Raw genomic sequence first — 23,139 nt, 5'->3', positions numbered from 1 at the left:
CTTCCTATTTCTAGCCTCATTAGCACGTGGCACAGGGAGCGATCCTGAGATTGCAACCCTGGAGGTCCTGTCCATCAACTTTGTACCTAACTCCCTAAACTCTCTTTGCAGGACCTCCTCATTCTTCCTATCCAGGTCACTGGACATCGACATCCGACCTCCCCCTTGAGAATATGGAGAACTCGATCTGAGATATCGCAGACGCTGGCACTAGGGAGGCAACAACCATCCGGGATTCTCAATCTCTCCCACACAACCTCTTATCAGTCCCCCTAACTATTGAATCCCCTATCACTACTGCTCTCTTCTTTTCCCTCCTCTTCTGAGCGGAGAGTCCAGTTTCGGTGCCAGAGACGCGACCACTGCAACTTGGCCCTGGTAGGTCATCCCCACCAACAGTATCCAAAACAGTATACTTATTATTGATGGGAACAGCCACAGGGGTGCTCTGCTCATTCTGTCTAATCCCCTTCCCTCTCCTGACAGTCATCCAGCTACCTGCCTCCTGACTTTTAGGGTGACTATCTCCCTGAAACTCCTGTCTATTTCTGCCCCTGCCTCCCGAATGATCCGAAGTTCATCCAGCTCCGGCTCCAGTTCCCTAACTCAGTTTGTCAGGAGCTTCACGTGCTTGCGCATTCGTGCCCCGTTCAAACTGCCGAAGAAATGACCTTCCCCCTTTCAATCTGCTTGCTTTTTAAATTCTCCCGCTATCTCATAGGCCAACCTTCACACGCTTGCGCAGTTGTGCCCCGTTCAAATTCAAGACCCAGGAAGATCCAGGCATTTCAAACTGTTACATGTAGTTCAAAGGAAGCATTATAAATATGGATTTATTTGAATTGTCCTGAATTTTTCTTTGTTCTTTAGCATATAAAATGCCATGTAATGTTGGTTCAAGCAGACCTTCTTCCACTGAAGGAAAACCTAAACAGCTTCTCGAGTAGGTAACATGGCCGGCATAACATTGTAGGTAGAGGGGTCTGTAATGTGCTGTAGATTTCTATGTTTCTATGACAGCATTTTGTCAAATAAAGAAGCTGCTTCATGTCTACCAGTAGATGTCTCCAGTGACTTCATTCACCCAAGGACATTGGTGTCAGAAGTGGGATACCCTCTTGCAACCCATCACGTGTGCAGCGATGTCGGCAGTCTAAGTGGGTGAGCATTTGTAAAATTAGCACTCACATTTGGAGCTGTTAGGGTTGGTAGCTATAGAATCACTAGATACCAAACACAACAGAGCCCTGAACTGGCAGATAAAAAGGGTCTGTGTGTGCGCTTTATTCCATGATACCTTTGTGGGCCACTGAGATAGACCAAAGAAAGTGCAAGAGAAACCGTGAAGTAGCCAAGTGAGTGCAGCTGCTGTGACGTCACAGTGGGTATGCTTTGTGTGCCAGCGAACATGGCACCTAGCAAAAAACTGCCAGACCAGCCATAAAACAGTAAAGGCGTTGATATGCTGCAACTGTGGCCTATCAGGACATGATTGGAAGGAGTGTTCAAAAGAAGATGGCGGGGGAAACAGGTGAAAGTTATGGTAGACACACAAACTCTCACTCCATTAGTGCCAAGTCTGTCCAATCTGATTGCTGATGAAACCATAATGCTGGTGAAGACTGCTTCCAGGTCAGGAAAAGAACTGGAGGTGACCCTCATTGCCAGCGCTGTTGACCCACTGATGTACACAACAGGCATTGTCAGGGAATTGGCAATACAATGCTAGTGGACACATGGGCATCAGTACCAATAACAGGCGTACCCTTGCCAACAACCAACAGGCTATTTATGTTACAGGTGTAGGAGGGAAACGAGTACAGAGTGGCAGATACTCAAAATTGGAGGGGTGCAACTTTACTGTATTCTGAGTTTGTCCAAATAATGAGGGTACCATAATTGGAACAGACATACTAAGAAAAGCAGGAGCTATTAAAGATTCAGGAAAAGGAGAAATAATATGCACAAACACATACAACCAACAGAATACACAACATGGCTAGCATAGCTACAGCTCCCCAGTCATTAGGGACTGGAGCCAGGATGGTGTTTCCCAGCTGTGTGGGCTAGACACAAGTAAGATAGTGGTCAAGTATATATAAACACAGATAAAATAAAGGGGTCCTGCATAAACCCCACAAGCAGTATTCTATACAAACTGATATACTGACAGCTGCTCAGAGTATAGTTAACTAAAACACGAAGGTATACTAAGAGAGATGGTCTTAAGAGAGATGGTGAATTACTAATTCACCTATATGCCTAGTAAGGAAGCCCGATGAATCATAATAGACTATACCGCCCTTAATAAGACTACACCAAGATTGCATCCCATTGAGGCAAGCCCTGCAACAATCCAGAATGGCCTTTTTCCAGAACAAAGTTTTCCAGTCCTGGATATCGCTAATGGATTTTAGGGACTCCTTTAAGCACCTGAGTCCCAATTCGGATTTGCCAGGCACAGTGTACATGGACCAGACTCCCCCAGTGATTCCACAATAGCCCAGCCATTTTTTAGAAGGTCACGACATGCAGATCTATGACATGCAGATCTTCTGAATATGAAGCAGATCATTTAGAGATACTGCTGAGACAAGGGGTTTAAAATTAGTCCACACAAGGCTCAGATAGGAAGGCAAACCATACAGTATCGAGGGTACAATATTTCCAAGGGGAGGAAGGACATAGTGACCACAACCACATTACCCAGGTTACGCCAAAAATACTGGATTCTTGGCATTAGTACAGATATAAGAAGAACCCTGTCTAAGTGTGTTGTTTGTTGACAGTTGCACACAGCTCCAGGATACCAACACGTGGCAGATCCACCTCTGGACAGGGTCTGGAGTCAAGAGGTGTGGGGTCATTACCTGTCTAGCTATACCAAGCTGTTCACATTGAACCGGCAGCTTCTTTAGACACAAATTCCTTTGTTAATTCCTGAGTACGTGCTTGCTGAGGTAAAAAAGGTGAAGTCAGTAGGTACTTTTTTCATTTATTCTGACTAATCTGGGATCAGGTAATGGGGGAGACAGTTAGAGCAGTGGTGTGCTCCGTATGCAGTATGTGGGAGGTCAGGGTCAACACAGTTGTCCCTGATGACCACACCTGCAAAAGGTGCATCCTATCAGACCGAGTTAGGGAGTTGAAGCAGGAGCTGGATGAACTACGGATCATTCGGGAGGCAGAAGCAGAGATAGATAAGAGTTATCAGGAGGTAGTCACACCGTAAAGACAGGAGGTAGGCAAATGGGTCACAGTCAAGAGAGGCAGGGGGAGCAGGCAGAGAGAGCAGAGCACCCCTGTGGCCATTCCCATCAATAATAAGTATACCCTTTTGGATACTGTTTGGTGGGGATGAACTACCAGGAACAAGTTGCAGTGGTCCTGTCTCTGGCACTGAGGTTGGACCCATGACTAGGAAGGGAAGGAGGGAAGAGAAGAGAGCGGTAGTAATAGGGGATTCTATAGTCGGGGGGCAGATAGGAGATTTTGTGGGGAAGATCGGAAGTCTCGGATGGTATGTTGCCTCCCTGGTGCCGGGGTCCGAGACATCTCAGATCAGGTGCAGGTTATTCTCGAGAGGGCGGGCAAGAACCCAGATGTTGTGGTCCATGTAGGGACCAATGACGTGGGTAGGATGAGTGAGGGGGTCCTGCGTAGTGAGTTCAGGGAGTTAGGTGCGAAGCTGAAGGGCAGGACCACCAGGATAACAGTCTCAGGATTGCTACCTGTGCCACGTGCGAGTGAGGCAAGGAACAGAAAGATTATAAAGATTAATACGTGGCTGAGAGGATGGTGCAGGAGGGAGGGCTTCAGGTTTTTAGATAATTGGGCTTTGTTCCAGGGAAGGTGGGATCTGTTCCGACGGGACGGTTTACACCTGAACTGGAGCGGTACTAACATCTTGCAGGAAAGTTTGCTAGTGCTTCTCGGGGGGCGGGGTTTAAACTAAATTTGCAGGAGGCAGGGATCCAGAATGTGAGAGAGGATAGCGAGATGAAGAATAAAGGACAGGTGGGGACTACACGGTTCCTGAATATTAAGTGTGTAGTAGAGAAAGGTGAGGCGGAACAAGTGATAAGGAGGACACATGTACAGAGGGATGGTCTGACGGAACATGGAGTTAAATGTACAGAAAGAATAAGTAAATTTAGGAAGGACAACAAAATTCAAGGGGCGTATAGCCCATTGGGAGTTCGGGGAGCTGGGTTAAGCACAATAGGCAGCGATTTAAACAGAGAGAGGAGAAATGGGCTAAAAATTCTATATCTGAATGCACGAAGTGTCAGAAATAAGGCGGATGAGCTTGAAGTTCAGGTGCGAATGGGTAACTATGATGTCTTTGGGATAACGGAGACATGGCTGCAGGGAGATCAGACCTGGGAAATGAATGTACAAGGGTATACGTGCTATCATAGGGACAGAAATGTGGGCAGAGGGGCTGGGGTGGCCCTGTTGGTGAGGAATGAGATTCAGTCCTTTGCAAGGGGGGGACATAGGATCAGAAGTAGAGTCTGTGTGGATAGAACTGAGGAACAGTAAGGGCAAAAAGACCCTAATGGGTGTTGTCTACAGGCCACCAAACAGTAGCATGGATATTGGGTGCAAGTTGAATAGGGAGTTAACATTGGCATGTGGCAAAGGTAATGTCACAGTAGTTATGGGGGATTTCAACACGCAAGTGAACTGGGAGAATCAGGTTGGTGCTGGACCCCAGGATAGGGAGTTTGTAGAATGCCTACGGAATGCATTCTTGGAACAGCTTGTACCAGAGCCGACCAGGGACAAGGCTATTCTGGATTTAGTGTTGTGTAATGAACAGGATTTGATAAGCGATCTTGAAGTAAAGGAGCCATTAGGAGGTAGTGACCATAATATGATAAGTTTTTATCTGCAATTTGAGAAGAATAAGGGCAGATCAGAGGTGTCAGTGTTGCAGTTGAACAAGGGAGACTATGGAGTCATGAGGGAGTTGCTGGCCAAAGTTAACTGGACGAATATCCTAGCAGAAAAGACAGTAGAACAGCAATGACAGGTATTCTTGGGAATAATGCACAAGATGCAAAATCAGTTCATCCCCTGGAGAAGGAAGGATTCAAAGGGGGGAAAGGGGCCACAGTGGTTGACAAAAGAAGTCAGAGATTGCATAGCATTAAAAAAAAGGAAGTATGACAGAGCTAAGGTGAGTGGGAGGACAGATGATTGGGAAATTTTTAAGGAACAACAGAACTTAACTAAAAAGGCAATAAGGGGAGGAAAAAATGAGGTACGAACTCAAGCTAGCCAGGAATATAAAGGAAGATAGCAAAAGCTTTTTTAGGTTTGTGAAGAGAAAGAAGATAGTTAAGAACAATGTTGGCCCTTGAAGAATGAATTGGGTGAAATTGTAATGGGAAACAGAGAAATGGCAGAAGAATTTAATAAGTACTTTAGATCTGTCTTCCCTAGGGAAGACACAAGCAATCTCCCAGATGTATGGATGGGCCAAGGACAAAGGGTAACGGAGGAAATGAAACAGATTGACATTAGGAAGGAAACGGTGATGAGTAGACTGATGGGATTGAAGGCTGACAAATCCCCAGGTCCAGATGGTCTGCATCCTAGGGTACTAAAGGAGGTGGCCCCGGAAATTGCGGATGCATTGGCAATCATTTTCCAAAGTTCCTTAGATTCAGGATCAGTTCCTGAGGATTGGAGAATGGCTAAAGTTATCCCACTTTTTAAGAAAGGAGGGAGGGAGAAAACAGAGAACTATCGTCCTGTCAGCCTAACATCAGTAGTGGGGAAGATGCTAGAGTCCATTATAAAAGATGAAATAGTGGGCTTCCGGTAAGATGGTGATTGCTTAGCCGCTCCGAACTTTTGTTGCATTATTTTCGCTATCTTTGCACTAAATGTCTCCATTTTTTAAACCGTAGTTAGGAACTTTATTTGGTTTCTTTTACTTGCCTGTGAACACATCTACCTTACAATGTCTAGCAAGAGTACTAAATCCGGGAGAAAGGAAGTTCCGGCTCTGTTGGCTGAGACCCTCGCTGCGCTGGAACAACACCGAGATGATATCTTAAAGGAATTTAGAACCGCTTTCAAACAGCTGGAAGCCAAACTGGATCAGATCAACGATAGAGTGGACGAACATGCTGAACACTTATCTCCTATCGATTCGACTTCTGAAGATTTAGAAAGTCGTGTTCGATACTTGGAGTCTCTCTGTTCCAACCTAGAGGGGAAATGTAACAGACTCCTTTCCAAAATGGTGGATCTCGAAAATTGGAGCAGACGTTGTAACCTTCGAATTCTTGGGTTGCCAGAGGCCACCGAGCAGGGATCAACAGTGAAGTTTTTCACCGAGTTTCTCTGTGAGATACTCGGGAAAGACTTGCTTCCGAACCCGCCTGAGCTCGAACGGGCACACCGGGTCCATGTTCCCCCCGGAATTCTGGGCTCCCGCCCGCGACCAGTAATTTTGTGCTTTCATCAATACCAGGTAAAACACCGTCTGATTATGGAGGCACATCGCAGAGGTAATTTTACTTTCCAAAATACAATCATTCGCTTTGTGGAAGATTTTGCACCTCAGATCTTCAAGATGCGCGCTGAGTTTAAAGGCGTAATGAAAGTGCTTTTTGATCGTGGTTTTAAACCCTCTCTTCGCACTCCCGCCGAATTACGAATCACACTTAATACTGGAAAATATAAGTGGTTTAAATCAGTGCAGGAGGCTGAGGCATTTGTTGCAAATCTTCCGGCTATCCAGCCATCTTCGGAACCCGATCAGACCTCCTAAAATGGTGGATAAGTACTTCTCGTAGTAAAATTACTTTTTCTGGACTCAGACTTTACTTGAATCACTCAGACATTATTTATTGAAACTCTAAGGGCTGTTGACAATCTCTCTCTGGATTTGGTGTGTCTTTTTTAAATAGACATTCTGTGCTTAATGCTTCCCTATGGGCATTTAAATAGTACTTGTGTAATCTATTCTTGTATAATTTTATCTAGAGTTTTACAATTGACTCTAACTTGTTTTGGAGGTTTGAAGTCTTTAGTGAAGGCCTCCCTGTTTGTTGGTTCACAGTTTAACTGCTGATTATTTTTTATTTCTTATTTTTTTTTCACCTTTTTTTTAATCTTTGATTTTTTTTTCCTCTCTGTAAATGATTGATATGTACTCTTCTTGAATCTATAATTTTCCCCTTCCTCACTTTTTCTTTTCCCTTTTCTCTTACTTTATTCTTCCATAATTTTTCGCGGGTAGGTTAGTTTTGGTTTTCTTCCGATTTTCTCTGTATTAAGTTTTATATTTCTGCAGAAGATGTTCCAATTTGTAGTTATGTTTTCTAGTGCATAAACTAGTTACTATTTGTTATAGTATTTATACGGAACTGCTGTTAATGACACAGATCTGGAAGTTATATTTGGGTTAATTTTTTTGGTAGAGCTAGCTGCTTCTTTTTGGTAGCCGTCTAGTTTTGGGTTGTGTGGGTGGGGTGAGTTTTCCAGTTCCAACATCACTCACTGTATTTATTGTTTTTCTTTATTGCTCAGGACACGTTTATGTTTTGATTTCACGAATCTATGTTTACATTTCTGCTCCCAGACTGCTATTGTATTGCTTGACTTTTTATATGCCTGCTGCCTTTTATGCATTAGTAATTGATAATGGCTAATGCACTTAAATTCGTGAGCTGGAGTGCAAAGGGATTGAATCACCCTGTTAAAAGGAGGAAGGTATTCTCACATATCAAACAACTCAAAGCTGACATTGCTTTCCTTCAAGAAACTCATATTCATTGTTTTGATAACTCCCGGCTTCTGTCAAAGTGGGCGGGTCAGCATTTTCATTCATCCTTTGCCGCTAAAGCTAGGGGAGTCTCCATTCTTATTAACTCAAATATTCCTTTTGAACTCCATAATAAAATATCTGATACAAATGGCCGTTTTATTGTTGTTTCTGGTAAACTATATAACACTAAAGTTGTACTAGCAAACCGGTATGCCCCCAACTTTGATGATGTTAACTTTTTTGAACATTTTTTTTCCTCACTACCAGACTTAAACTCATAGTCTCTTATACTGGGTGGTGACTTCAACTGTTGGTTAGATCCTAATCTGGATCAATCGTCCTCTGTTACCAGATCACCTACTAAATCTGCCTTAGCTATCCAATCATTTCTCTCTAATTTTGGTAACTCTGATATATGGTGTTTGCTTCATCTTACTGAGAGAGATTATTCTTTTTTTTCACATGTTCACCATACCTTCACTAGAATTGACTATTTCTTACTCGATAACCAACTTATTAAATTTGCCTACTCTTGTGACTATCAGAGTATACTGATTTCTGATCATGCCCCAATTACTCTCTCTCTGAACTTTCCTGGTCTCCCTCAGAGGAATAAACACTGGCGGTTTGATTCAACTTTTTTATCGGATGATGTTTTTTTTACAATTTATTAAGGATCAGATAACCTTTTATTTTAACACGAATACATCACCTAAAGTGTCATCCCAGATTGTCTGGGATGCCATGAAAGCATATCTGAGGGGTCAAATAATCTCTTACACAGCAAATCTCAATAGAAGATCCTGTGCAGATCGATTAGACCTCATTAACCAGATTAAGGAATTAAATAAACTATATGCTCAAACTAAGAACCCTGAACTATATAAGAAGTGTGTTGAACTCCAAACTAAATTTAATCTTCTGTCTACTCAACCTGTCGAACGCCAACTTCTCAAAAGCAAGAGTCGCTTTTACATTCATGGGGATAAGTCTGGTAAATTTCTAGCCAATCAGCTGAGGCGTTCCAAAGCCAAACAACATATTACAAAGATTGGGAAGGAGAACGGAGACTTTACATCGGATCATTTAGAAATTAATGACGCATTTAAAAATTTTTATTCTCGGCTTTATTCCTCTGAATCTTTGAATGACAATATCTCTGCTGATCAATTTTTACAGAATCTGAATATTCCTTCACTTTCATCTGATTTTAAAGCCAAAATTAATGCGCCTATATCATCAGAAGAAATATCTTTTGCAATTTCTGCACTGTCCTCAGGGAAATCTCCTGGACCTGATGGGTTCCCTGTAGAATTTTATAAATCATTCTCTTCACTTCTTTCTCCTCAGTTACTTTCAGTATTATCTGACTCGTTTAATTACGGCAAATTGCCACCCTCTTTCAATGAGGCATCCATTATTCTTCTATTAAAAAAGGGCAAAGACCCAACAGAGTGTTCCTCGTATAGGCCGATTTCTTTGCTCAATGTTGATATAAAGATCTTACCTAAAGTTTTGGCTCATAGATTAGAAACCGTTATTCCCTCCATTATCTCTGATGACCAATCAGGTTTTATTAAAAACCATCTCACTTTTTTTAACATTCGGCGTTTATTTAATATCTTATACTCGCCTCCAACTGGGATTCCTGAATGTGTTATTTCTCTCGATGCAGAGAAAGCATTTGATCGTATAGAGTGGAACTACCTTTCTGCAGTCTTAGAAAAATTTGACCTCGGTCAAAGTTTTATCTCTTGGATCAAATTGCTGTACCTGTGTCCTACTGCTTCTGTTTTAACTAATTTTCAGAAATCCCAGGTATTTAATCTCAAACGTGGCACCCGTCAGGGATGCCCCTTAAGTCCCTTTCTCTTTGATTTGGCTATAGAACCTTTGGCGATAGCATTTCAAAATTGTCCTGAATTGACCGGGATCTGGAGAGGGGGTGTTGAGCATAAAGTTTATCTTTATGCTGATGACTTATTACTCTTTCTCTCAAATCCGTCTACATCCTTACCTCCAATGTTTTCACTTCTTGACCAGTTTAGCCTGATCTCTGGCTATAAACTTAATTTACATAAGAGTGAACTTTTCCCAATTAATAAAGAAGCACAAGAATTAACATTTCGTGATCTCCCTTTTAAAGTAGTCCATAATCAATTTACTTATCTTGGAATTACAGTCACAAGGAAGTTTAAAGATCTCTTTCGTGAAAACTTTGCCAATCTTTCATATACTATAAAACAGAGTCTGGTACAATGGTCACCTCTATCTATGTCTTTGGTAGGTCGTATTAATGTTATTAAAATGTATGTTCTCCCCAAATTTTTATACTTATTTCAATCTATCCCAATTTTTATTCCTAAATCTTTTTTTGATTCCTTAGACTCTATTATAGACAATAGACAATAGGTGCAGAAGTAGACCATTCGGCCCCTCGAGTCTGCACTGCCATTCTGAGATCATGGCTGATCATTCACTATCAATACCCAGTCCCTGCCTTGTCCCCATATCCCTTGATTACCCTATCCATCAGATATCTATCTAGCTTCTTCTTGAAAGCATCCAGAGAATTGGCCTCCACCGTCTTCCGAGGCAGTGCATTCCACACCTCCACAACTCTCTGGGAGAAGAAGCTCTTCCTCAACTCTGTTTTAAATAACTGACCTCTTATTCACAATCCATGCCCTCTGGTACTGGACTCTCCCAACATCTGGAACATATTTCCTGCCTCAATCCTATCAAATCCTTTAATTATCTTAAATGTTTCAATCAGATCCCCTCTCAGTCTCCTCAATTCCAGCGTGTACAAGCACAATCTCTCCAATCTCTCTGTGTAAGACAGCCCTGCCATCCCAGGAATCAACCTAGTGAATCTACGCTGCACTTCCTCAATTGCCAGAATGTCCTTCCTTAAACCTGGAGACCAAAACTGTACACAATATTCCAGGTGTGGTCTCACCAGGGCCCTGTACAAATGCAAAAGGACATCCTTGCTCTTGTATTCAATTCCCCTTGTAACAAAGGCCAACATTCCATTTGCCCTCTTCACTGCCTGTTGCACTTGCTCATTCACCTTCATTGACTGGTGAACTAGGACTCCTAGGTCTCTTTGCATTTCTCCCTTACCTAACTCTACACCGTTCAGACAATACTCTGCCCTCCTGTTCCTGCTTCCAAAGTGGTTAACTTCACATTTATTCACATTGAATGACATCTGCCAAGTATCTGCCCATTCACCCAGCCTATCCAAGTCTCCCTGTATTCTCCTAACGTCCTCTTCGCATGTCACACTGCCACCCAGTTTAGTATCGTCAGCAAACTTGCTGATATAGTTTTCAATGCCCTCATCTAAATTGTTGACATAAATCGTAAAGAGCTGTGGTCCCAATACAGAGCCCTGTGGTACCCCACTAGTCACCTCCAGCCAGTCCGAGAAACACCCATTCACTGCTACCCTTTGCTTTCTATCTGCCAACCAGTTTTCTATCCATGTTGAAACCCTGCCCCCAATGCCATGAACTCTGATTTTACTCACCAATCTCCTATGTGGCACCTTATCGAATGCCTTCTGAAAATCTAGGTACACAACATCCACTGGCTTACCCCCATCTAACATCCTTGTTACACCCTCAAAAAACTCCAACAGATTAGTCAAGCTTGATTTGCCCTTGGTAAATCCATGCTGGCTCGGCCTAATCCTATTTCTGCCATCAAGATGTGCCACTATTTCGTCCTTAATAATGGACTCAAGCATCTTCCCCACGACTGACGTTAGGCTAACAGGGCGATAGTTCTCCGTTTTCTCCTTCCCTCCCTTCTTGAAAAGTGGGATAACATTAGCCACTCTCCAATCTTCAGGAACTGATCTTGAATCTAAGGAACATTGGAAAATGATTACCAATGCATCTGCAATTTCCTGAGCCACCTCTTTTAGAACCCTCAGATGCAGACCATCTGGACCCGGGGATTTATTAGCCTTCAGTCCTACCAGTCTACTCATCACAGTTTCTTTCCTAATGTCAACCTGTCTCAATTCCTCTGATATCTTATGACCCTGGCCCATCCATACATCTGGGAGATTGCTTGTGTCCTCCCTGGTGAAGACAGATCTAAAGTACGCATTAAATTCTGTTGCCATTTCTGTTTCCCATAACAATTTCTCCCAATTCATTCTTCAAGGGGCCAACACTGTTCTTAACTATCTTCTTTCTCTTCACATAGCTAAAAAAGCTTTTGCTATCCCCTTTTATATTCCTAGCTAGACTGAGCTCATACCTGATTTTTTTCTCTCCGTATTGCTTTTTTAGTTAAGATCTGCTGTTCCTTAAAACTTTCCCAATCATCTGTATTCCCACTCATCTTAGCCCTGTCATACTTCTTTTTCTTTAATGCTATACAATCTCTGACTTCCTTTGTCAACCACTGTGGCCCCTTCCCCCTCTTTGAATCCTTCCTTCTCATTGGAATGAACTGCTCTTGCATTTTTTGTATTATGCTCAAGACTATCTGCCACTGCTGATCCACTGTCTTTCCTGCCAGGGCATCCGCCCATTTAACTTTGGCCAGCTCTTTCCTCATGGCTCCGTAGTCTCCTTTATTTAATTGCAACACTGACACCTCTGATCTGCCCTTATCCCTCTCAAATTGTAGATAAAAACTTATCATGTTATGATCACTACTTCCTAATGGCTCCCTTATTTCAAGATCACTTTTCAATTCCTGTTCATTACACATCACCAAGTCCAAAATAGCCTCGTTCCTGGTTGGCTCAAGCACAAGCTGTTCCAAAAATACATCCCTTAGACCGGGGGTCGGCAACCTGCGGCTCCCGAGCCATTTGTGGCTCTTTCACCTCTGTGCTGCGGCTCCCTGTGGCTTTGGGAAATAATTGGTCAGTATTTAATTAAAATGTATTTTATGTTAGTTTGTTAGCTTTTGAAATGTAATTCTAAATTTGAAGATTATGGTGATCTTGTACAATCTAAGTGTGGCAACACATTTCCTCACAATTAGCCAGCATTCCGGCTAAGGGAGATAGCCTACGGGGGTTTGTGAGTACGCGTCTTTTGCAGCATCTGCGTCCATGGGGGCTGGGTTGAGGGAGGCTTAAAAGCAAGGCTGTTTAGTTCGAATAAAGTTACCTTTGACTGCAGTCTTTATTTTAGCGCTGCGTGTAGCGCTACACCGCTACAACGTGTTTTTTATCGCTATTAATATACATCACCACTGCCAATGCCTGACACCCGCCAGTGCGCGCTTTCTTTTAATTCTTCGATCCAAGGTAGGCTACCTATGTAGTAACCTTCAACCCAACGTCTTTTTTTCGGAGTTCAAAATGTTTTTGTTGCATGCAGAAATGTAATTTCGTTTTCTCTGCAGGAGTTCATCAATTTCAAAAATGCAACACATTATAGTTTGTTTATACATAGCATAAAGGCAAAAAAACCCCGTTGTATGCAGTGTTATTTCATTTTGTGGCTCCCAGTGTTTTCTTTTCTGTGGGAAATGGGTCCATATTGGCTCTTTTAGTGGTAAACGTTGCCGACCCCTGCCTTAGACACTCCACAAACTCCCTATCCTGGGGTCCAGCACCTACCTGATTCTCCCAGTTCACCTGCATGTTGAAATCTCCCATAACGACTGCATTACCTTTAGCACATGCCAATGTTAACTCCCTAATCAACTTGTACCCAATATCCACGCTACTGTTTGGGGGCCTGTACACAACACCCATTAGGGTCTTTTTACCCTTACTGTTCCTCAGCTCAATCCACACAGACTCTACTTCCCCTGTTCCCAAGTCACCTCTTGCTAAGGACTGAATCTCATTCCTCACCAACAGGGCCACCCCACCCCCTCTTCCCATATTTCTGTCTCTACGATAGCACGTATACCCTGGTACACTCAATTCCCAGGCCTGATCCCCTTGCAGCCATGTCTCCGTTATCCCAACAATATCGTAGTTCCGCATTTTCATCTGAGCTTCAAGCTCATCTGTCTTATTTCTGACACTACGCGCATTCAAGTATAGAATTCTGAGCCCATTCCTCCTCTTTTTGCTTAAAACAAAGGGAGAAATACAAAGAGATCTAGGAGTCCTTGTTCATCAGTCACTGAAGGTGAATGAGCATGTGCAGCAGGCAGTGAAGAAGGCTAATGGAATGTTGGCCTTTATTACAAAGGGAATTGAGTACAAAACCAAGGAAATCCTCTTGCATTTGTACAGAGTCCTGGTGAGACCACACCTGGAGTATTGTGTACAGTTTTGGTCTCCAGGGTTAAGGAAGGACATCCTGGCTGTAGAGGAAGTGCAGCGTAGATTCACAACGTTAATTCCTGGGATGTCTGGACTGTCTTACGCAGAGAGGTTAGAGAGGCTGGGCTTGTAAATGCTGGAATTAAGGAGATTGAGAGGGGATCTGATTGAAACATATAAGATTATTAAGGGATTGGACAAGATAGAGGCAGGAAATATATTCCAGATGCTGGGAGAGTCCAGTACCAGAGGGCATGGTTTGAGAATAAGGGGTAGGTCATTTAGGACAGAGCTAAGGAAAAACTTCTTCTCCCAGAGAGTTGTGGGGGTCTGGAATGCACTGCCTCGGAAGGCAGTGGAGGCCAATTCTCTGGATGCATTCAAGAAGGAGCTAGATAGGTATCTTATGGATAGGGGAATCAAGGGATATGGGGACAAGGCAGGAACCGGGTATTGATAGTTGATGATCAGCCATGATCTCAGAATGGCAGTGCAGGCTCGAGGGCCGAATGGTCTACTTCTGCACCTATTGTCTATTGTCTATTAATTCCTTTGTTAATGCATTTTGATGCTTTATAGCAAGACGAAGACAGTTTTGTGAATTGCGCTCTAATAATGCAACCAACATTGATGGAGCTTAACATGAGCTGCAAGAAGCCATTGAGAAGTGGAATTATCCACGAATCAGTAATCAATGCTGTCCTTCTTCAAAAGGGAATTAAGTAGATTTTTAATCCCGTGGCTGGTTTGCATCATGGAGGAACATGGGAGGGATTGATGAGATCTGTGCGAAAAGTCCTCAATTTCACCATGAAGATACAGAATCTTGACGAAAAAGGTTTCTACACAGTGCTTTATGAAGTAAAGGATATTATAAATGGCCATTCAATTACTACTGCATCCTCCAATACCAAAGATTTGGGAGCACTGACACCCAACCATCTCAAACAAAAGAAAATATGCAGATGCTGGAAATCTAAAGCAACACACACAAAATGCTGGAGGAACTCAGGCAGCGTCTGTGGAAAAGAGTAAACAGTCAATGTTTCAGGCTAGGACCCTTTATCAGGACTGGAGAGAAAAGATGAGAAGCCGGTGTAAGAAGGTGGAGGGAAAGGAGGAAGAAGTTCAAGATGGTATGTGATAGGTGAAACTGGGAGAGGACGGGGGGAGTGAAGTAAAGAGCTGAGAAGTTGATTGGTTAAAGAGATGAAGGGCTGGAAGTGGGGAAATCTGACAAGAGAGTGCAAAAGACCATGGGAGAAAGGGAAGGAAAGCTTCTGGAAACTTCACCACCAGGAGCTCCAAAAGGGAGACATTTATGCTTCTTGTACATGCCAAACTTGTTTTGGAAGCAGTGAGTCAATGAGTATTTACCACGGCTGCAGAAATGTCAGAAATGGTCAGGTACAAAGCACAATTCCCTCCCTGGAGACATTGTGCTTATATTTGACAACACAGCACCTCAAAATTCATGGATTGAGGGAAGAGTCATTCAAGTCTTTCCAGACAGGAGATTTGTGCAGCAGGTGTGTATCAAGACCAAGACCAACTATCTGGACAGGCCTATAAACAAGATTTGTCTTCTACAGGAAGCAGCGGTTTGAGGAAGTACAGCTCCAGAAGCTTTACGAAGATAGGTGAAGAACAGGTAGTTTTGAAGAAGTAGAGAGTCTATAGAAGGACTTACACAGATTAGAAGAAGCAAAGTAGCAGATGGAATATAATGTCAGGAAGTGTATAGTCATGCACTTTGGTAGAAGAAATGAAAGGGTAGTCTATTTTCTAAATAGAGAGAAAATACAAGAAACTGAGGTATAAAGGGACTTGGGAGTCCTTGTGCAGGATTCCCAAAAGGTTTATTTGCAGGCTGTCTGTGGTGAAGAAGGCAAATACAATATCAGCATTCATATAAAAGCAGGGATTTAATGCTGAGATGTTATAAAACACTTGTGAGGCCTTACTTGGAAGTACTGTGAGCAGTTTTGGGCTCCTTATCTTATTGAAAATGTAACCTACCAGGACCATAAAGCATTTAAAATACCACAGTAAAATTATTTGATCTTTTGACATAAACCGTTAGAGACAAGTTGTGCTATCTTACATCTGCAATAGAGGGAGATTAGCAGTTACTTGAAAACAAACCAAAACCACTGAGAGACTGAATATGGGGGTTGACACTGTATGACATGTTTCCAAAGATAATTTAATTCCAAGTCAAAAAGTAGGTTTAACCCTTTATTAAACAAGCAAAAGCAAAGTGATAGAACTAACAAAACTAAAATTAGTGATATAATGAAATAAAAGTAATTAGCATTCCAATTAGTGAAGTTAGTAGTACTGAGTATAATAATGTAATAAGCTGTCCATCAACGTACTAAAGCTGGTGAGGGTTCAAGGGAAGTTTACAAAAATTATTTCAGGATAGAACAGCTTGGCATATAAAGAGCATTTGATGGCTCTGGGCCTGTATTCACTAGAATTCAGAATAATGAGGGGTAAACTCATTGAAATCTATTGAATGTGGAAAAGCCTTGATAGAGTGGATGTGGAGGGGACGTTTCCTATGGTGGGAGAGTCTAAGACCTGAAGGCGCTGCGTCAGAATAGAGAGGCATCTTTTTAGAACAGAGATGAAGAGGAATTTCTTTAGCCAGAGAGTGGTGAATATGTGGAGTTTGTTGCCACCGAGAACAGGTTGATAGATTCTTGATTGGTCTAGGCATGAAGGGATATAGGGAGAAGGCACGGGATTGGGGCTGAGAGAAAGATTGGAACAGCTATAATGAAATGGCAGAGCAGACTCAATGGGCCAAATGGCTTCATTCTGCTTCCATATCTTATGGTTTTATGACTTTGACTTGACTTGACTGACTTGACAGAGTGGTGGAAAAGATCATTCTATAAATGCTGGTAACCTTTGTCCAAGATGACTGTTACATGACTTGACTGGAAGAAGAGAGGAGGAGGACATTTGTATGAGTGTTAAAATGTTTATTCTTGAAGATTTCATGTCTCCTATTTTTAGTAGCATGTATTAGTAATATTATAGTAATAATTAATGGCCAGAATATAGGTGTCATATATCTTTTTTTTGTCTGTCTATACTTTATTTTGTGTTGCGCATTTATTATGGAAAATTTATCATGGGAAATTTATCACCTGCGTTGGGGTATGCTAGAAACTAATGATACTATTATGTATTCACACTTCGTCTTAGATCAGTTTAGTCTAGTTAGAGCTAGGGGTTGATAGTTGTTTTTACCCCTAATTGGAACATTGATGGACAGCTTATTACATTATTATACTTAGTACTACTAACTTCACTAATTGGAATGTTAATTACTCTTATTTCATTCTATCATTAACTTTAGTTTTGTTAGTTCTATCACTTTGCTTTTGTTTGTTTAATAAAGGGTTAAACCTACTTTTTGACTTGGAATTAAATTATCTTTGGAAACACGTCATACAGTGTCAACCCCCATATTCAGTCTCTCAGTGGTTTTGGTTTGTTTTCAAGTAACTGCTAATCTCCCTCTATTGCAGATGTAAGATAGCACAACTTGTCTCTAACGGTTTATGTCAAAAGATCAAATAATTTTACCGTGATAATTTAAATGCTTTATGGTCCTGGTAGGTTACATTTTCAATACAATTCTGCTTGGCTGGAAGGAATGTCAATTACGAAAATAGTAAAAAATGTCCAATGGTACCATGATCTGGTCAGCAGCCCAAGCACAGAATTCCTATTTAGAAAAGCATATAATTCAGCTAACAGTAGTAGAATCATTTCAAGCGTGCATAAGGGTTTGTCAAATCTTAAAACACATTTGACTTCATACATTAAAACAAAATGGGAGAAGGAAGGAGGGATAATTAAATCTGAGGAAGAATGGACAATAATATGGAGATATCAATGGAAGTGTACCAGTTCACAGAAATGGAGGGAGTTTGGATGGAAAAACTTGATAAGGTATTTTATTACACCCTCTCAGAAATCCCATTATGATTGTAACCTCCCTGTTTGCTGGAGAAATTGTGGAAAATCAAAATGCAAACCATTATCATATTTTCTATGAATGCCCCATTATCAAAGACTATTGGAGTGGGATACACAATGCCCTAACAAGACATCTTTAAATGTGAAATACCCTTAGCAAGTAAGACCATATATTTTGGATATATACCTCAAGAATGGTTGAAAAGAGATAAATATTTAATGAATATACTGCTGGTGGCTGGTAAAAAGACTCTTATTAGGAAATGGTTATCACAGGAGAGCCCAACCTTAAATGCGTGGATGGAAATTACAATGGACATTTACAAAATGTAGAAGACAACAGTATCTTAATCATAAGTTGGAACAGTTTGATTCATACTGGGAAGAATGGTTAACTACATAACACTTCATAGGCCTGATTTTATCCTCACAAATCAATGAATATGTTGTTAAAAAAATCACTGCCTACTTGTACATAGTTTTCTCCTTTCACTTGTTCTTTCTTTCCTCTCTTTTCTGTAAGTGTATACCTCAGATAAATATTATGTGGAGATCTGTGGCAAATGTGACTATATGATATATATGTGTACAATATCTGAAATACATCTAATGGAAATGGTTGCTTCATGATGAACTTCAATAAAAATAAATTACAAAAAAAGTGAATTTTATTTCAAGTTTTCTGCAAAATAAGTGCAAAGAGATACTTTTTATTTCCATTTATATCGAAGGAAATGAAGCTGTAGGCTGATGAGCATCAACATTCTTAAAGAATCACAACTTCATGTCATTCATTTGATTTATTTTTTGCTGTATTTTGCATTAATATTATTTAACAAATACAAATGCATTGTCAAGTGGTAAGGAGAAGGCAAATAATTCAGCAATATATTGATAGGTTTATGCAGGGTATATCAGTGCATGTACCAGTACTATAAAGTTCTTCCTAAGCTATTCTTATGCAACTGCCCCCCCATTCCCAAAAATGCCAGACGATTGTGAGTCATAATGCAATCAGGGTGATACAAAGCAGTAAAGCTTAATAACAATGCAAAGGTAGTGCTGAATAACTGAGAGTTCAATAAAACTGCATCATTCACCTTGCAGTGCATTCTTCTTTCCTCAGTTATACTCCACACACCAGGAATATGTCTGAGAAGGCAATCTTCCAGCTCTCGCTTTATGTACCATAAAATAACACTTACAATAACAGCAATAGGCCACAGTCACCTTCAGTGTGAGATATCTTCACATAACTTTATTTCTCCAGCTAAAAATTATATTGTGAACTACTAAAAATGCTTTCTAGCACTCCCCTCCTCTCCATTAGATTCCTTCCTCTGCAGGCCCTTTTACCCTTCCTACCCACCTAGCCTCCTTCCTTTTCCCTCCACCTCTTTATTTTGGCATCTTCCCCTTCCCTTCCAGTCCTGAAGAAGAGCTTCGGCCTGAACTGTTGACTGCTCATTCATTTCTATAGGTACTGCCTAACCTGCTGAGTTCCACCAGTAATATGCATTTATTGTTTTGGATTTCCAGTATCTGCAGAATTTCTCATGTTTACACTTTCTAGCACTATGATATTTGCTACCTACACAAGATGGATGGGGGGAGTGGGGGGAGAAGAAGTATTACTCTTACAATAATTTGGGTTTAACAGTCACCTACTTACAGATACTGATTACAACATTCCAATGGGAAACCTGATCATCTTTCTCAGGCACAAGTTAGTCAAATAACAAGTTTCCCTTAAAATACCTCATATATACCCTCTTGGGGCAGGGCTTAATGCTCGATCCTGATTAGCTAGATCTGAATTAGCTATTCCTGATTGGTTAGTTTGAATTGGCTTTGTTCTGTTCAGTCAATTTTTTAGGCTGAACCCTCTTTAGAAATGTTTGGCCCCAGTCTGGAGCTATCTCTACAATCTTAGAACCTACATTCAGGTCCCCCACATGCTCCACCTCCTGTGATTCCCTAATCTTCATCTTGTAGACATTTTCTTCCTGCTGTTCTGATCTTCAATGGCTTTCCAGTTTCACCAATATAAGGGATATAAGAGATAACGGTTTCGACCCTAAACGTCGTCACTACCTCCTCCCATAGATGCTGTCTGGCCTGCTAAGTTCTGCCAGCATTTTGCGTTTTTATTTATTTCCAGCATCTGCAGATTCACTCGTGTTAGCAGAGATAAGAGTGCCTTTAAAAAAACACTTGAGACAGAATGAAGCAGGATGGCTGAACACTGCCTATCATGCTCATGTAGGCCAAGGGCATCCTTGGCAAGGAAGAGGATGTCTACAAAAGAAATTTAAAAAGCTGTATTCCTTTGGTTATGCAGAAAGACAAACAACCAGACCTATGCTTTTAGTACCACCAAAAGCAAATGAGCATAACGTAAGGGGCTGAAGTATAATATGATATATTCAGCTTGGATAATATGCCAAAACACATTCATGTTTTAAGTCTTTTACACTGAAAAAAACAATGCGGATTTTGAATCAAAACAAGTAGGTCACCTCTGGAGTCAAGAGCTCCAATAAAGTAAGTGACATGGCAGTGCAAGAAATGAAAAACAACTGCAAGCGTTAAATTACATAAGTTACATAGATTTTATCACACTCTACATACCTTTTCCAAAGAGATGTGTCATGACTTTGTTCAGCGTCTGTTTCAAATCAAACTCAAGCAGCTTAACAGCTTCCAATGTGTGGCTCTCTTGCTTATAGGCTGTGCGGGATCCCTTCTCAAAAATATTCAGCTCTTCACCATTTTGCACATTAGCGAACAGCTGAAAGTAGGCAAAGTTTCTTTGGTTAGTTAAAGAATAATACACATACTCACAAAGGGGAATTATTTCAATGCTAAATCAAAGCTCAAATGATGTGATGAATGAAGATGATGTCATTTTTAGGAGAACGACTACCATAGAAACAACCTTATTATCCCTTTGTATTTATTATAAACATTTATATACCAGTTATTCAGTATCTGTTTCATTACTTTTATAATTTGAGGCCAATCATTTGCAAAAGGAAATGTTCACTTTGGGTCATTGAACAGTATTACTTTATAGCACATTATAATTCTGGTGTATAAATTGTATACAAAATAAACATGCAGTAAACATGATTCAAAGTGATTTGCAATGTGAATGGTCAATTATCAAAAAGCAAAATAATCTGGTTCTAGGACGGTGATAGAAAAAACAGAAGAACATCAGAAATAGGAGCAGGAGTTGGCCATCTGGCCCATTGAGCCAGTTCCATCATTCAATAAGATCATGACTATTGTGGCTGTGGACTCAGCTCCAACTACCTGACTTTTCCTCATAACCTTCAGCTCCCCTGCTAATAAGAACTCTCTGCTAAAGTGCTAGCTTTTTTATTTACATTTAAAAATGAGCAGTGAAGTTGGTGAGGTTGAAGGTTTTTAGCAAAGGATTTCAGAAAATAGGGATTTAAGAACTGATAGATCACCCAATTATAATCAATATTTCAAAATCAGATTAAGAGTGGGCAGGGAGACTGAAGTTGCTGATGCTTCCCTGATAGGACTAGCACAATTAACCAGGGAGACATATATGATAGTGGCTATTTTGGACTCAATTAAAATTGGGTCTCAATGGAACTTGTTGATAATGTGAGTAAAAATGAGGTAGAAACAGCTGCTATGTATTTGCAAAGACTTGCTTGCCCGAAATAAGATATAACGTTCCTAGATGTTCAATCAATAAATGAAAAGTAAAAATATCTCCAGAGTGCAACTGGTCATCAGGAACAGGTAATGTACGTGCATTGACTTATTGCTGATCACAAACATATTAACATACCATAGACAGGTAGCCTCCCATCTAATTATCTGCTTTAAATATATAAATAAAATTATGAGTTTATTTTCTACAAATATACTAGCCATAGGAAAGCAGCATAAATTTGTTTGTAAGTAATCAGAGAAAAGGAAATGATTTTAAAATTCAATGCTCATAGTGACTGTGAACAATGGTAGTGCGTGTGTAAAGCCATTTCTGGGGGGAAACAGAATGCCAAGGCTGTTTTTGGGTTCAGCTTGAGTAGCAGCCATAGAAAAAAAAAGCAAATTACTTCTAAACAATTAGACCAAATATTACCAAGAAATGTTAAAGTTTTAGTTTCCCATTAAAATAAAAGGCAACAATAGTTTGCTAAGTGTTTGTTGCCATTGAGATAGGCATGCCAAATTCAAATACAGGACTGTCACATGAACAAGAACTTGATGGACAATAAATAATCTTTTGGGCCTACATGGTGCTTATACCTTGTGTGACATAATGGGGTCACATGGGTAGTCCAGAACAAGCCTAGTCCATGAAATTACTCAAGAAACATTCGACAGATGGCAAACAGACTCCCTTGGTGGTTGTCTGTCAAAACTGTTATTTTTTTAAACATGCCTCCCCAATGACCATGGCACTTAAAAACTTGCAAAACAATTAAAAATAGACAATTAAGTATGTCATGCATTTATTAAAAATACTTAAATAATTAAAATATTACTACAAAGGCAAATTAATTAATAATTAACCTTTCTTTCTTTCCTTCATCATAGCTGTAAAATCTCTGTTCAAATGAATGAGCACATGAAGGCAGCTTGTGCTTCACTGCTGGACTCCTACCAAATCTAACATCAAAAGTAGAAACACCACATCCAGAAACTAGTACTTCACATTCCAAACCACTTATCTAGCAAATACCGGTAAGTCCCACAAAGCTAGCAGTAAAACCCACAAACCCCGAATCACTGAACTGTCAAAGCTTTCTTTCCTGATAAAATAAGACTTAATATTGCAATGATATTTTAAATTCAGCTGCTTTACATTGATCACTGCAACTAAAATTGTATCTCCCAACACATGCTCCTTAATAAAAACAATTCTACATAGTTTGAAAGATCTGCAATTAAGTGACTAGATCATGCACATACCATGCTCTGATGAATTAATGCCTAGTTACTTCTGGTATAATTAATATGAATGCAGCAAAATGTCTCCTTACTTCCCATGCAACAACATTCTGAAAGTGTTATATTAATTTCTTGGTCCTAGTAGAATAGT

General features: G+C 40.7%; 1 protein-coding gene across 8 annotated transcripts in view; it reads right to left on the bottom strand.

The window, feature by feature from the left end:
• The window catches only part of fars2 (phenylalanyl-tRNA synthetase 2, mitochondrial), a 459,304-nt gene that overhangs the window by 303,811 nt on the left and 132,354 nt on the right, over positions 1–23,139 (bottom strand). For all 8 annotated transcript variants that reach the window (XM_059945680.1, XM_059945673.1, XM_059945679.1 and 5 more), the window contains one exon: positions 20,679–20,838. In XM_059945680.1, coding sequence (XP_059801663.1) covers positions 20,679–20,838 — 160 coding nt within the window. The remainder of the gene's footprint in view (positions 1–20,678; positions 20,839–23,139) is intronic.

The sequence above is a fragment of the Hypanus sabinus genome, chromosome 20, assembly GCF_030144855.1.
Source record: "Hypanus sabinus isolate sHypSab1 chromosome 20, sHypSab1.hap1, whole genome shotgun sequence".
Classification (NCBI taxonomy): domain Eukaryota; kingdom Metazoa; phylum Chordata; class Chondrichthyes; order Myliobatiformes; family Dasyatidae; genus Hypanus; species Hypanus sabinus.
This window is presented reverse-complemented; position numbering and strand designations above follow the sequence as displayed.